The sequence below is a fragment of the Herpailurus yagouaroundi genome, unplaced genomic scaffold, assembly GCF_014898765.1.
Source record: "Herpailurus yagouaroundi ecotype Mexico unplaced genomic scaffold, PumYag 77, whole genome shotgun sequence".
Lineage (NCBI taxonomy): Eukaryota > Metazoa > Chordata > Mammalia > Carnivora > Felidae > Herpailurus > Herpailurus yagouaroundi.
The window spans coordinates 73,196,410-73,213,139 of record NW_024412388.1 but is presented as its reverse complement, the minus strand read 5'-3'; the positions used below and the strand labels follow the sequence as shown (position 1 = coordinate 73,213,139).

The following is a 16,730-nucleotide window of genomic DNA, read 5'->3' as shown; positions in this document are numbered from 1 at the left end:
TTTATACTAGGGAGGATCAACCCACAACTGGCCAGGTTAAGAGCATTTCCTTCATGTTGACTTGGAATTATGGTTGTAGAATAAGTTGATCAATTAACTAAAGCACATTTGTGGGAGAATAAAAGAGATTAGGCGTATATTTCTTTAAAGATATGTTGCCCAGATAATAAAGCTTATGAATAAGAGAAAGCTCTATCTTTAAATATGATTTTTATTGATCAATTGATTACTTTTATCCCATTTCTTAGATATTTCTTTTTTAATGAGGATGAAATGTTAAATTAGTTGACAGTATTAAGAAAGCAGATAGATAATATTAAATTCAGATAGAACCTAAAAATAAGAATTTTTAATGTGATATTTATAAGTAAAAACTTTAGCCACAAAGAACTTTATTATATTTAAAATTCTCAAGGGCCATCATTTCTTAACTTCTTTTAAAATTCTTTGTAAATATTGCCTCAAATCCGTTGGCTAGGTTTTTTAATAAAAGATAACAATTTATTAAAACAAGATTTTTATTTACTAGATAATGTGATATGAGAAAAAAATATTGACCTGGTTTGCCAGTACTTTTCTAAGCAATTTTAATCAATTCATTTAACCTTTCTGGACCTTCATTGTTTCTTTATCTATAAAATGTGTTTTAGTAGATAAGCTCTAATATCTCTTATAAATTCTAACTATGTCACCTTTGTTGTTGTTGTTGTCAATGGATTGAGTTCTTAAATTTTGAGATATCATATTACTAAAGCTGTTTCTTGCATCCCATAATTTTATAATCAATGGTCTAACATTGTAGCCTTGGAGCACTTAGGTGGCTCAGTTGGTTAAGGGTCTGACTCTTGATTTCAGTTCAGGTCATGATCTTTCATTCGTGAGATCAAGCCCCACATTGGGCTCCATTCTGACAACACAGAGCCTACTTGGCTCTCTCTCTCTTTGTCCCTCCCCTGCTCCTAAGCTCTCCCTCCTTCAAAATAAATACGTAAACTTAAAAATAAATAAATAATACATACATACATACATACATACATACATACATACATACATAAATTGTAGACTTAGTGATAGAAGTGGTGATAGCTATGAAAGGGAAGAGGTGAACCTGGAAAACCACCTTTCCTTAAAAATGTTCTTTGACTTTAGAACATAGACCTTTTTGCCAGTGAAGATTTATTTCTAATTTGTAAAATGAAAAGACTTACTGGGGAACATGAAGGACTTTTCTTTTGGTCTTCCTTCTTCCATCAGTTTGAGTATTTGAAAGGTATGTGAAAGAAATGTGATTATGTGAGAGAAAACATGACTATTTCTCATAGAGTGAAAATAGCATTTAGAACTCTTTAGGAATGGAAATAATTACTAGTTGAGAATGGTCATGAAATCAGAATTGGAATTATAAAGTCTCAATTGTGGCTCTTCATTTCATGAGATGGGTAGAAAAAGAGATACTTTGCCAGTATGCATAATAAGAAAGGTTACTTTAATATTGTGCAAAAAAATTTGGCTGAGACCTAGTGTCATATTTCTCTTGAAATGTAAAACATGATTCCCAGAGTATGAAAAGAATTTATTTTTGTATCTATGTGGGGAATTAGAGCTATAGTTTTGTTTTTTTTTTTTCTTTATTACATAAGTAATGTATGTACACTGAAAAATTTTGGAAAGTGTTTAAACTTGGTATGATACCTTAAAATTATAAGAATTATAAGCAGATTTCTTTTACTAAAAGTAACTAGTTTTCCAATGCTAACATAGGAATTATAACTGAATGTGTCACAAAAGTGGATAAGTTAATAAAGCCTGTCTGTGGGTCCCTTAAAGAAAGATCTTTCAATGCTAGTATAACTTTATTAGCTTTTAAAAATCATCTATGTCTGACAATCTCAGCACTTAAAAATGAGGCTCATAAAAATATACATTAAAAAAGTAAATAATCCATGCCCACCTCAATTTAAAATAATTTTATTTAGGGGCGCCTGGGTGGCGCAGTCGGTTAAGCATCCGACTTCAGCCAGGTCACGATCTCGCGGTCTGTGAGTTCGAGCCCTGCGTCAGGCTCTGGGCTGATGGCTCAGAGCCTGGAGCCTGTTTCCGATTCTGTGTCTCCCTCTCTCTCTCTGACCCTCCCCCGTTCATGCTCTCTCTCTGTCCCAAAAATAAATAAACGTTGAAAAAAAATAATTTTATTTAATATCATATATGTAACATCTGATGAAACATACAGCTGAAGAAGTGTGATATGCTATACATAATTTATGCTTCACCAAATGTTTTATAATTGTTTTATCTAGGGCCCCAAAGGAGATCCAGGACTTTCCCCTGGTCAAGCTGTTCCTGGAAAAAAGGTAATTAGTTGCCCGTGGACTAAAATCATGGAGATATATTTCAGGCATTAAAAAAAATCATTTTTATCTTCTTTAAACATTTTTTAATGTTTATTTATTTATTTTGAGGGGTGGGGAGGACAGAGAGAGAAGGAGAGAGAATCCCCTTAACAGACCGAGCCATGCAGGCATTCCCAAAAATATAGATTTTACTTGATATTAGACAGAGAAGAGAGAAAACTAGCAGATTTTAATGAAGGAAGAAATATTTAAAAAATAGATTATATCAGATTAATTTATCAGTTGAAATCCTAACATTAATTTTATTGAGTGTCTACTGTGATTACCATTTTGCTACCTTCCAGTTAGGGTAGGGTGGGGCGAAAAATTAGAGCAAGATATGGCCCTAATCTCAAAAACTTGCTGTTAAAAGGCATACACACAATAATACATAAATTACAATGCTATTTTGCACCTTTTTGAGAATAGTTCCATGTACTTTACCATTTTTAAGTACCACAGTAACTGCAAGAGAGGCAGTCATCATTACCTTGTTTTCCAGAATACAGAATTCATGGAAAGCCTGAGTGGCTGTCAGTTAAGTATCTGACTCTTGGTTTTGGCTCAGGTCATGTTCTCATGGTTCCTGAGTTCAAGCCTCACATCAGCCTCCGCAATAACCAGCACAGTGCAGAGCCTGCTTGGGATTCTCTCTCTCTCCCTTTCGCTCTGCCCTTCCCCTGCTCATTTTCTCTCTCTCTCTCTCTCTCTCTCTCTCTCTCTCTCTCTCTCTCTCTCTCTCTCTTTTCCGATAAGTAAATAAACTTAAAAAAAAAAAAAAGGAAAACAGAATTCATTGAATTTACATGTGTTATGAATAGTAAGTGGTGGAGTTAATGATATATTTGTCTGAATTGTAATCTAATATGCATTTCATTGTGTCATAATGCTGTCAAACACATATACATTGAAGTAAAAATAAATTAGTATTTTAAAGTAAAGATAGCAACAAAATCTTTATTAGGAGAAAGGTACTGTTTTCCAGTGAGGATGAATACAAATGGAGCCTTAGGAATACATCTGGGAAGCTTTGTTTAGACAAGCACTTGATGAATGTGATACAATTATGGGATGTTTTTGTTTGTGTGGTGTACATTCACAAACTTTTAAAATCCCTGAATAATTTTGATGGTTCCTGTGTTGAAATCTGATCTTTTAACTGGCTTACAGATAACTTTGTAAACTTAAAAAAAAAAAAAAACCCATACCATTTTAAGGAACTTTGCAGATGTTATACTGACAAGTAAATCCTCAAAAAAAAATTTAATCTAGAATTTTGAGAATTTTATTCCTGTGATGGAACTGAGTTCTCTGAATATAAATATTTTAGAAAAAGAATTGAAATTTATTATTAGAAACATATTTTCATTGGTCCCTTACTTATTGCAAGGAAGAATATCCTGCAGTCTGAGAAACAAAATGCCATCTTTTAAAATATCTAAATATAGGACATTTGATTTCTTACTTAAAATTTAGAAATTAGAGTTCCATTCCATTATGATGTCTGCTTTAAATAATCCTCCCCAAATTAAGCATTCCCATTTATATCAAATACTTGGTTTTATCTTTACTCATGGCTTCCCTGTCCAAAATATAGGGTGGTTCAGTATGTATACAGTTTCTGTATGAAATATAGGATGATTCAGCATTAGCAATGAGGCTAAGAAGTATGTCAGTTTTTTTTCACTTTTTGAATTACTCATTTACTAATTGTGGTTATTGCTAGATGGGAGAAATGTAGTAAGATACAGGATTTAATGATATGTTGCCATTGAGCTTTAAGTGAAATACACCTTTTAAAATTGAAAGATGTATTTCTAAAATGGCAAAATTTTAAAACATTTATTAAACATTATATTTATATTAAATTGGGTTCACATATATTGAGGAGGCAGGATATTAGTTATATACATATATTATGAATACATGTATAAACATTAAACGGTGAGAGTTGAGGGGGTGGATAACAAGAGTGCTTTGGTTTTAATCACTTAGCCATTTTTATAATACATATATGGTCAGCGACATAACGACAAAAGAAATGCAGGGGCTGGTCTTTCAGCATAGAACATTCACTAAAGAACATCTCTCATAGAGCGTTTAATTGAAGTGTTTAAGCCCTTTTGGGACCTTAACTTTTAAGGAGTGGTAATTTTCCTTTTCCATAAGGCAAGTGAGAGATTCTCATTTTTCAGATGGAGGAACTTTAATTTTTTTGTTAATGTTTTTAAATGTTTATTTATTTCTGAGAGATACAGAGACAGAATGCGACTGGGTTAGGGGCAGAGAGAGAGGGAGACACAGAATCCGAAGCATGCTCCAGGCTCCAAGCTGTCTGAACAGAGCCCCATGAGGGGCTCGAACTCACAAGCTGTGAGATCATGACCTGAACTGAAGTTGGACGCTCAACTGACTGAGCCACCCAGGTGCCCCAGATGGAGGAACTTTTAAAAGAAGTAAAGTGATCCACCCACGATTAGAGCTAGTAGAAGGAGACAAGCCTCCAATAACCTGTTTCCTAGGGCAGCTTTCTTTTCCCTCTATTAATTGTAAAATATATATATATATATATGTGTGTGTGTGTGTGTGTGTGTGTGTGTGTGTGTGTGTATATATATATATATATATATATGTTACCTGTATAAACTTTCACCCCATCACAAATGGAAGCCATCCTAATAAAATGTCAAGAAGAGGTATTAAAATGAAATTAGTACAAATGGAAAGGTATTCAATTGGTAATCATTAGAAACATTCTTTCCTCTTCTGATTGTTTAACTTGATGACACATTAAAGTACATAGTGCACTAAATATTAAACAGAACACAGCCACTTAGTTTACTTAGGATTATTACTTAAGTACTCTTTTTTCTTTCACAACATTGTTTTCTCGTGCATAATATATTTGCTGCAGCAGAAAGAAAGAGAGGAAGGAAAGTAAAACTGCATTTGGAGCAAAGTGTCTCAAGATTGTTACCATTCCTTTTTCTTTTTCTTTTTCTTTTCTTTTTTTTTTTTTAAGTTTATCTGTTTTGAAAGAGAGAGCACACACGCATGCATGAGCAGGGGAAGGGTAGAGAGGGAGAGACAGAGAATCCCCAGCAGTCTCCACACTCATCCCTGCACCCGCCAGCACAGGGCTCAACTGGAGGGGAGAGAGGCTCAGTCCCACTACTGTGAGATCATGACCTGAGCAGAAATCGAGAGGTGGTCACTTAGCCAACTGAGCCACCCCGGTGCCCCTTCCTCATTCCTTTCTGACATGTTTTTTCCAACCCCATTCACACAGCTTCCTCTTTGTCTCTCACTGTCACTTCTGCTCACCAGACACTCCTTCCCCCTCACATCAGTATACTTTCTCCCTCCCACCCGAAGATGGGCTTGCAGGCCCTCATCAAAGTTGGGGGATCAGGAGAATGGACGGCCCTAATAGGTGAAGTCCCATCTGCGGGAGCCAAACACACATCCTCCCAATAAATTTTCTCAGCAGTTACTTCCCAGTGGTACAGCAGGCAACACCAGCACAGCCCCGGAAGCAAAAGTGTCCCTTTCTCTGCTGTGCCATGTGAGCCCAGCCCTGCTCGCCACAGCCCTGCCTGGAGGCTCCTCGTGAGAATCCCACCAGATGCCAGCCTGAGCCCTCCACAGCTGCCACACAGCATGCTCATAGAACTATTTTTTCATGTTTATTCATTTTTGAGAGAGAGGGGGCAAAGGGGAAGAAGGGCAGAGAGAGAGGTGAACAGAGGATCTGAAGTAGGTACTGCACCAACAGCAGAGAGCCTGATGTGGGGCTCGAACTCACAAACCCTGAGATCATGACCTGAGCAGGTGTCTGTAGCTTAACCAACTGAGCCACTCAGGTGCCCCCCTTACAGATTTTTTTAGTAAACTTTAGATTTTTAAAACACAGTAAATCTTGGAATGACAGGAATTTAGGGAGTGAGGGCATTCCTAGAGAAAAGAATATCAGAAAAAAAGGGGGCAGAGGCATGAAGTAGGAAGTAAGGTGCAGGTATTCAGCATGGGAAGAGAGAAATGTGGGGAGCCTCAGAAAAAGTCTCAAAAGGGCCCTGAGAAAAGGTGTAACTTAAGCCTACTTGCAAAGATCAGGAATGAATGCAGTAAGATTTTGATGATGGAGATGAAACCCTGCAGCAAGGGAATTCTAATTTTCAATTCCCATTCATAACATTAAACCTCTCTTTGTGTTTTGTTCTTAGGGCAGTCAAGGCCTTTCTGGATTAATGGGCCCCCCTGGTATGCAAGGTGATAAGGTAAGACGTAGTTTTACTTTGACATAATCCTTGTCTTCTGGGTCTGGGAGCTCTTCAAGTCTTAAAATCTCATTTTGAAGTGGAGCCCAAAGTCAATGTTTTAAATTCCTTTTCTCAGCAAAAAGAATTAGGATGCTCTCCTAATCCAGGAGAGTGTTGCCCACAAAAGGCAATGCCCTATGAAAACTAAAACCCTTCAGTTAATGAAGGGAACAAAATTCACATGCAGGGATAAGTCAAAGTCACCGACAGAATGTTGAAGCTTGTCTTTTCTTCTTCTTTTTTATAAAAGGGCAATAACCTACTTCCGAAAGTTTAAAATCATTTTTTAACTTTTATTTGTTCAAAGCGAGGTATACTTGGTTATAGGTAATACTTTTGACTTTTTTTAAAAGGGTTCTCATTGTATTAAGAAATACTAATCACTGCCATGATATATATATATATATATATATATATATATATATATGCACACACACACATATACACACATGTGTATATATATATATGTATACACACACACACACACACACACACACACATACACACACACACACACACATACATACATATGAGGCCTGAAGAGTAGGGCAGAAGTCAGGATTGGGAATAGCAGGTAAAAAACAATAGCGATATGTATTCGGCAACACATATTTTTCTGAGTTGAAAAGGAATCTAATACAGCTGCTAGAATTATTTCATAAAATATGTTGTTCCACTTCCTGCTTCTCCTCTATATGTTCAGCTTGTTTTTCTTTTTCACCCAAACACTGAATTGTTGACTTTCTACAGGGAAAAGGAAGATACAAAATATCTAAGTATTAAAGGCCCCAAAATATTGAAGAGCAGTATTTGACTTGATATGGATATCTAAATACATATAATAATGAGCTGTGTCGATGTCTCTGTATGTCTTATACCCTTTCTCTTGGGACATGTTGGTTGGAAGTGGTATTCAGGCTCTGGTTACTTGATTCAAATCCCATCTGCCATTTTCTAGGTCCCAATGACTTTGGGTAGAGTATTTAACCTCTCTATGTTTCAGTTCCCTCATTTATAAAATGTGAGGATAATACTACCCACTTTATAGGTAGTCATTGGGAACAAGAAGTGAGATAATCCATGCAATAGAGTGTCAGACAAATTGCAAGCCCTAACAAATATTAACCATCAGCTGTTTGTCTGGTTTTGTAAATATAACCTTGTTTGCTTTCCCTTATAACTCCTGCTAAAGAGCTGAATTTTAAAATGATGAAAAAGATTTTGATCTCATGGAGTATTTTCCCTCCCATGCCCACACTACCATTATTTTTATGGCCTTCAAACTAATTTTCATCTGAAACAGTACTTAGACTCTGATCACTTCTTTGATTGTAGTTGCTCCCATGGAGACAGAGACTGGAGAGTGATCATTTCTAACAGAATTGGTCTTGATATATAGTCACAAACCTGTTCAATTAATGCCACTCAGTGTACCTCTAACCACTAAATAAACCTCTGAAGAAACTGTACTGACGAATAGCATCAAAGATCTCATAATATGGAAATTATTTTAATTATTTTATCTGATATTAAATATACAATATTTCACCCTAAAGAATGATACTACATATGACGAAAAACCGAATCATTACTTTCTGAAGTTAAATGATGCCTGTGGTTTGGGAAATTAATTAGCAGTTCAGGAAAAGGAACTCTAAGTAATATTGGAGTGGTTATTGTGTAGAGGACTATGCATAGAAATATCTATAGAGACAAATTTTAAAAAGTTGATTGTAACCATTATACCACATTATCATTTTAACTTTGGAATTGTGCTTACTTAAAGCAGAAGATATGGCTTTCAAAGACCTGTGCATATATTATATATGTCTTGGCTTACCAGCATTTTAAAATCTTAAGATTAATATATTCTTTTTGATCTGTATAGGTCTATTAAAGTGAAATACAGCATTATTTTAAACAAACTGGGCTACAGATTATCCTTCAGAGACTTCCTTTCCTCTTATATGATTTTTTAAACTTTTAAAATCTGCCTTTTTTTGGTTAAAGCTGATCATATAGAAGCCAGTGGTCAGATAGTGGCGGTAGCTGAATTTTCTCTAGAGAAAGTTTTGTTGAAAATATTAGAAACAGTGGTGCTGGGTGGCTCAGTTAGTGAAGCATCTGAGTATGGCTCACGTCATGATCTCATGGGTTCGTGAGTTCGAACCCCACGTCAGGCTTTGTGCTGACAGGTGGGAGGCTGGAGCCAGCTTCCGATGCTGTGTCTCCATCTCTCTCTGCCCCCCCCCTGCCCACGCTCTGTATCTCTGTCTCTCTCTCTCAAAAATAAACAAACATTAAAAAAAATAAATTTATTTCTGAAAAATGAAATATTCATGGTTCACTATGATTTGACAGTAGTTTAGAAAAGTGTTAAAACATTTGAGATGATTTTGTAGTTTTTCTGAGAATTTTTGAGTGTGGCTATTAATAGAAACTATATACAAATTAAAAAAAAACAAACAAGTATTTCTAGGGAAAGGACATAAGGATTCAATCTAAACCTAAATTGATTCTTCACATATCAGGCTTGGGACAAGTTTCTATCACACTATGTGCATGTCTTGTTTTAATATGAATATACAGTAGAAGTATATTCAAAATGAGCTTGATAGACTGTTCCTGTGGCCTGTATAGAAGGGAGAAGGGCAAGACCAATTAGTGGATAAAATGCTCAGTTAATTGTGAGCTGCTTTTATGGAATTTACTAGTTTTGGTTCATGTTTTGAACCACCTAGGTCACTCTAGGTTACTTTCTTGCAAACTGGATCCATACTAGGACAACCTAGAAAAGTAGCTCGTGTTAGCTCTAACCTGGGACTCCTGTTTCTTTCATCCTTGCAATTCCACCCATGATGTTAGTGCTACGTGAATTCTTAAGGTCCAGGTAAGAACTTAAATTATTCACTTTGTAAGTGAGAAATCTAAGGTAAGCCCAGAGAGGTTAAGGGAATTGTTCATGGTCACTCAGAATTATGGAAGGATGGAGAGATAAAACTTACTGCTACAGGATCAACTGTGCTTTTAACTATTCTTTGCATATCATGAGAGATGAGCAAAGTATTTGGGTTTTGTTTAATATAAAGTTTATTACATCCTTTTATCTTTAAACTATTTTATAAAGTATCATTATAACTATTACTACTGATATATTATGTGCCATATCCCAGTCACTCTGCTGAGCCCTATTTCTTTTCATTTTAAAAACAACTCATTGAGGGGTGCCTGTGTGGCCAGTTGGTTAAGAATCTGACTTGTGATTTTGGCTCAGGTTATGATCTCATGGTCATGAGAAGGAGCCCCACGTCAGTCTCTGCACTGAGCATGAAGCCTGCTTAAGATTCTCTCTCTTTCTCCCTCTGCCCCTCTCCTGAGCTCTCTCTCCAAAGTAAACAAACCAAAAAACAAAAACAACTCATTAAGCCAGACAGTATGTTCACTATGTCATAAATAAGTTAATTGAAGTATAAAAGGGTTAAATCACTTACCCAAGACCACACTACTATTAATTGGCTGAGTTAGGACTCAAATCCAGGCCTGTTTGACACATGACTGCTCTTAATAGCTTCAAATACTGCTTCTCCATTAATTAATTCGTTTGTTAAATCAGTATTTGTAGGATGTGTATTTCAGTACTGCTGACTGTCCCTGGCATGTGTACAAGAGGAAGTAAAATTTTGCTTTTCATGAAAGCCAAGGGAACAGATATAGTTTTGGATGACAGATAATAATGACTTCATTATTCCTTTTCTCTGAAAGTATCTGGAAATATTAAAATTCTTCTAATATAAGTCGTCTCAAGTAATTTTGAAAATGGCTGCAAGAAAGTTGTGTTGAGAACACTCAACATCTCATGAAAACTGTTGAGATTAATAAACAGAAGGTTGCTATTAAAAACATTCTGAACATAAGTAATATTGAGAGAAATAACAAAGTGAATGAATTAGCAGCATTGCTGTCTTTTTCCACCTTTCAGTAGATTTTTTAGTTTGCTTCTTTCTTTTTCATTTTTTATCTCTCTCCTCCCAATTTTTTTTTTAACCGGTATCAACATCTTAACAAGCAATGTGTTTCCCCAAATTGACTGGTTACATTGCCTCAACTTAGCCACCTTCATGTAATTTTTATTTTCCTAGGAACTAAAGTATGTTTTTACTTCCCACTCAGTGTCTAAATTTGTGCCAAAAGGCAGATAAGTTGGATCCAGAGTGTATGCTGTGTTGGATGGAAGACAAGAGTCATAATTCTGAGCTTGGACTCCAGATGGATTTAAAATTGTTTTTTAATATAGCAATCAGTTGCTATATTAATGTTGGAAGTCTGCTATTTAAAATTGTAAGAACATTGACAGTGATTTCAATTGGAACACTTTTTGTAGGATCAAGAGGATGAACCAGATGGGAGCAGTTAAGCACATCTTAGCATAAAGGCATATAGCTCACAGCAATGGTGAAATATGAGCACACATTTTAATACAGATTTTTATGAACAGTGTTTGGCAGTATTTTTCTGAATATCAAAAATACTAATTACTATGGTTTTTTAGTGAGAATTGTAAATCAGTGCAAATTCTTAATTGTGTTTTGATGGAATTATTTCAATTACTTAAAAAGTTTTCCATTACATATGAGGAACACAGTAAATATCTTTATAAAGTTGGAAAGGAAAAAAGAAGTGAAGCATCAAGTGGAATGCATTGTGAATTATTAGTCACTCAAAAACTAGACAGCTTTTCATAATCTATTTAAAGCAAGGACAGTACTAAGGAGCTACAATAATGCTGAATGTCCATGAGAATGACAATAAAAAATCAGGATTGGCATAAAAAATCTGTGCCTGGAGAGAGAAATAAGGAGAGTTCTGCTGCTCCACAGTTGACTCTATAGATTATTTTCTCCCTTGCCCACTATCCTTGTAAAACTCAGCAAAGCTACATTGTGCTTTGGGTTGGTTCCCAGTCCAAGTATTGTACTGGACGTCTAATACAAAGGCTGTGCATAGGGTCTGTGCTGTCTCCATTCTTGCCATCTCCTTTCTCTGCAATCCTCCGTTCCCACTAATGGTAGGGGACACTGGGACCAAGGCAGTGCAGTACTGAACTCCCCCACAGGCAAGCCAGTGGTTACCAGAGTGGTGTAATTTGCGGGACTTGGAAACTTCCCTGTGTCCAAAGATATTTTCCTCAGTCTGGCTCTTGTGATTGACGTTTTAACATTAAGGATGAGTTCATTTGGCTAAAAGTATTTCGGTTTCCAGAAATTAAAAAAAAAAAAAATCTGTGTTCTCAGAAAAAGCTGTTATCTGTCATATAACACCATTCTGAATATTAGTTTATCATATTCTTTTTCTCTGAGAACTAGTTGAGAAGGACTATTACTAGGGTTGACGGGGCCACAGTAGAAACCAGGTACTGATTAAAGGAGGTTAGTGGGTCAGTATTGTGAGGAGGTTGGGACAAAGGTTGGCACAAGTGTGTTGTGTGCGTGAGGGAGGTATGTTCCAAGAAGAAGGGGAAGCGGGTAGAATAGAGAGGTTTGTGTGGTGTTTAATCCTGTAATGGGAGTCCCCTCAAGCTCTCCAGTTATCTGGGATCCTCCTTCAATTTATTTGTTTTTTTAAAAAAATTAAACTTCTTATTCTCTTCTTATTCTTATTTATTGCCTTGCCCCAAGAAGTGCTGCCATTCTCATAGCTATTGATTTCATCTTTTTTTTATGGTCATATTATCACTGTTTCTCAATTTTGCCATGCTTTTCTCTGGTTATTTTGGCCAAAACATGAATATAGGCCTTTGTTTGTATCCCTCAAGGCATTGTCACTATGACTCCTGTAGTGATTGACAAGTTTCATTAGAAACTTGCAACTACCTAATCTGTAAACCAATGCTCTTACATTACAGAAAAATGAGATTTACTCTTGCCTTCAAACAACGCTGAAGTAGCAGTGGTTAAAGGGAAATATATGAGTGACTTAGGAGTCCTTACGTAGTATCTCAGCCTAGTGTCCAGCACGTATTATTAGTGAGTGACTGAAGGTTGCTGCTCTTACGTTTCATTGATTGTGCCCTTTCACCCAGTCCTAGTGGTCATCTTTCTTCTCTTCTCTGCTTCTCTGCTTCCCAAATCAGTGTCTCTTCCTGTCTTATTTTCCCTGAGGCCTCTTATCAGGATTTCATCCCATTTTAGGTAGGCTGAGTAGAACTAGTTAACCTGTTTACTGATCTCTCAGTGGTGTTGCCTTTCACACGATTATATACATGGTCATCCCACCTTCGCCTTAACTTCCCGAGATTAGACAGAAGCAAAAGATCCAGGGAGGTTGCTTCAAACAAAAGAGCAGCTTCCTTCCAGAGATAAAATCTGTCAGTAACTCTCTCAAATGCTACATTTGTTTTAGTCACATCCTTTTGCCCTGCAGTTCACTCAGAAAACCAGTATTATGTAAATAAGGTATAGTCCCTGTCTTCCAGTAGCTTATGGTCTAAAGAAAGGAAACACACTAAAGTAAATTACAAAGGTGTATTATGCTATGACAAGGGCAATAATGAAGATATGAAAAGGTTATTGTAGGATGTAGTTGAGGGCAGTGGGAGAGTGTTTAGGGAACGGGGAAGGAGGCAACATCTGACCTGCATCTTGAGGATGAGCAGCCGTTATGCTGAGGATATGGTAGTTAGTGGACATGTATGCTAGCTACACAGAGGAGATGGCGGAAACAGAGGCTCGCAGGCAAAGAGCAGTTCCTTGTTCCTGGGTTATGAAGTGTGAGACAGGAGGTGTCAGGAGATAAGGCTTGAGGGCTATTCAGGGGCAACCTCATAAAGGAACTTACATCATGTATCACTTGCGTCTATTAGTTTATCATGTAATAGAGAACTACCTGATGGGTTTTAAGAAGGGGAGTGCCAAAAGCAAATCATCTATTCTCCAGTTTCTTTGGCACTTCTGTGGGCTCTGGAGGGGAATGCTTCTACCTTTCTGAAACCTAAAGTCTATAGAAGGAGGCCCCAGATAGAAAGGTAAGGTGACAATACAGAAGTGGTCTTATGCCATAGGAGAAAAGTCCTTATCTGAGTGAATATGTGTCTTTTCCATCTAGTGAGGGGAAAAGACTGTTAAAAGGAGAACACTAATAATATATAAAGTTGACAACATGGAGATTTTATCATAAGGTCATTGAGAATTTTTCTTAATATATATATACAGGCATTCCTCACTTTGGATGGTTCAAATATACACAAATTTCAGTTACTATGTTTAATGAAAATAACACCAGTCTCCCAACAACATGGTTCAAACTTCACTTACCACAGTTATTAACCACAGTTATTAACTGCGATTAATTGCATAAAGTACAAACTCTGCTATAGTCTCTTCAGTCTACAAAACAACATAACCTATAAAAACTACGTAAATAACAGCTATGCATCAAGGTCAATGACCAGTCACATCATTTCATCCAGTCAGTTGGTAATTGTTCACTGTGCATCTGTTATTCAGATCATGCAGACAACAAAGTATGTAGTGTGTTGCTTCCTTGTCTCTCAGTGATAAACCTATGTGATATGTTATACAAATGGATAATCAAAAGAGGTAACTGACCAGCAAAGATGAAAGTACAACAAAATAAAGGAATCATGATAACACAGGACTTAAAATTAGAGCTGAACATAAATGGAATTATAGAAAAAATAGCTGACCCTAGGACCCTGCTCCCAGTTGAGAGACCCTAGATAATGCAGCCAGAGGAACACAGGGAAGGTTAACTTTTGGACATAAATGAGGAAAGGGTTGTGATGAATAGGAGAGAGATGTCCCAGAAGAGTAACACCAGCAAAACACCCTCCACATTAGAAGAACTTTTGGAACTATTTCATGGCATTGAAAGTACTAAGGATAAAATGTTCAAAGTTGATCCAGAGTTAGAAAAGAGTGTGATAATTTGCCAAAGCACAGAAAATATGCTTGCTCAGTATGGTAATTTATACAAGAAGGCAAGCACCATTCAAACTACTCTTTATAAATTTTTTTCAAAGAAATACTTTAGTTCTCAATGTTTTTAATCTTTTAAATTATGTTGCACCAAATATTAGTTGAACATTTTTTCATTTCCCTACACAATTTTAACTGTCAGAATTTTTAACATTTTGACAAATATTTTTAAAAATCACAGAACATTTGTAATTTTTCCCATTATTAATATTGCTTTGCATGGTTTCAGCTTGGATGGTCAGTTTTACGGGCCTGTAGTACCATATGTCCAGTGAGGATGGCCTGTATATAAGTGGTACCACCAACTTTCTTATGGATAAACATTTTATATATGCATCCAAAATTTTAATTACTTGGGCAAAGTTCAGTATCTACTTGAAATTTCTTTCTTTCCCATCTCAATATTTATGATTTTAATTCTTTAATTGTATCTCCCCCCTTCCCCTATCTCTCTTTCTCTCTTTCTCCCTCCCTCCCTCCCTCTCTCTCTTTGGTCATGTGTGGTTACCTATTGACAACATATTTGTTGGGGTCAAATTTTTGTTAAAATAAGTATTAACATGAAAGTCTCTGTTAAAATTAGATCCTAAGTCCCATTTGTTATTGTAATTCTTGGTAAGGCAGCTTTCTATCACAACAAATATTTAGACAATTGTATGATTTATTATAATGGGTCTTTAATCTATTTTAAAACAGAGTTTGTAAATTTTCCTATTGGCATTCCTTAAAGACTGTGTTCACATTGTTGTTGTTTTTTTTTTCCAATATATTTATCCAAGAAAAATTCTATGTTGTTATTTACTGGACTTTTTGTTATTCTTCCTATGTGAGTTAGAAAACAGTGACTCAAATAATATTTTCAAAAGAGTATACTATAAGCTATTTTTTAAAATAAAATGTTAGGTCCCTAGATTGGAGCTATGTCAAAATTTGAATGTAGGCATTTTTCCCAGGAATTTATTCCCTTTGCTTTTTAAAACTTTACAGACTAGTGTTTAAGTAGAATATAAATAAGGAATATAGTCACCAATATAGGGAATAGAAGGAGGCCTTTCTTCAATTTGTTTTAATATTAAGAGAATTGAGATGTCATATTAGATACTTAGAATCTAGTTTGTACTCAGGTTACTCTCAAATCCATTCACGTCTTTCCATCAATTCATTCATTCATCCATCCAAGTCCCTTCATTGAGTAATTAATGAGCACTTCCTATGAGCCAGGCACTATTCTGAACACTGGGGATACCACACTGAATAGAATAGATAAGGAACTTCAGTTTAAACTCTATAAGGAGCTCTCCACTGTCTCTTATTCCTCCACTCAAATCTGATTTACAATTATCTTTTACTAGGCTATAAAAGCCTCCGACCTGACCCATTCTTTTCCATTTACATATCTCAGAGTCCTCACCTTTGATTTATTTATTTTTATTTATTTATTTTATAATGCTTTATTTTTTTATTTTTTTCAATATATGAAATTTATTGTCAAATTGGTTTCCATACAACACCCAGTGCTCATCCCCAAAAGGTGCCCTCCTCAATACCCATCACCCACCCTCCCCTCCCTCCCACCCCCCATCAACCCTCAGTTTGTTCTCAGTTTTTAACAGTCTTTTATGCTTTTCACCTTTGATTTAGATCTTATGGTTGAATCTGCTTTTTCTCTGATATATACATCAGTCTTACTTAAATTCTTCCTATGCCTGGATGGCCAAATTAACTAATAAATATGCCTTTGTTTTTCATTCCATGAAGCTAAATTAAAAAAAAAAAAAAAGCAGTGGCTTTCTTACAGATCCAAGTAATCACAGAATGCTAGCAATAAAAGGAAATTTTATTTTATTTTATTTTATTTTATTTTATTTTATTTTATTTTATTTTATTTTATTTTATTTTTTATTTATATATGAAATTTATTGTCAAATTGGTTTCCATGCAACACCCAGTGCTCATCCCAAAAGGTGCCCTCCTCAATACCCATCACCCACCCTCTCCTCCCTCCCACCCCGCATCAACCCTTAGTT

At 35.9% G+C, this 16,730-nt stretch overlaps 1 protein-coding gene across 5 annotated transcripts in view; it reads left to right on the top strand.

The window, feature by feature from the left end:
- Positions 1-16,730, top strand: part of COL24A1 (collagen type XXIV alpha 1 chain) — a 405,325-nt gene that overhangs the window by 58,102 nt on the left and 330,493 nt on the right. For all 5 annotated transcript variants that reach the window (XM_040470847.1, XM_040470844.1, XM_040470848.1 and 2 more), the window contains 2 exons: positions 2,298-2,351; positions 6,614-6,667. In XM_040470847.1, coding sequence (XP_040326781.1) covers positions 2,298-2,351; positions 6,614-6,667 — 108 coding nt within the window. The remainder of the gene's footprint in view (positions 1-2,297; positions 2,352-6,613; positions 6,668-16,730) is intronic.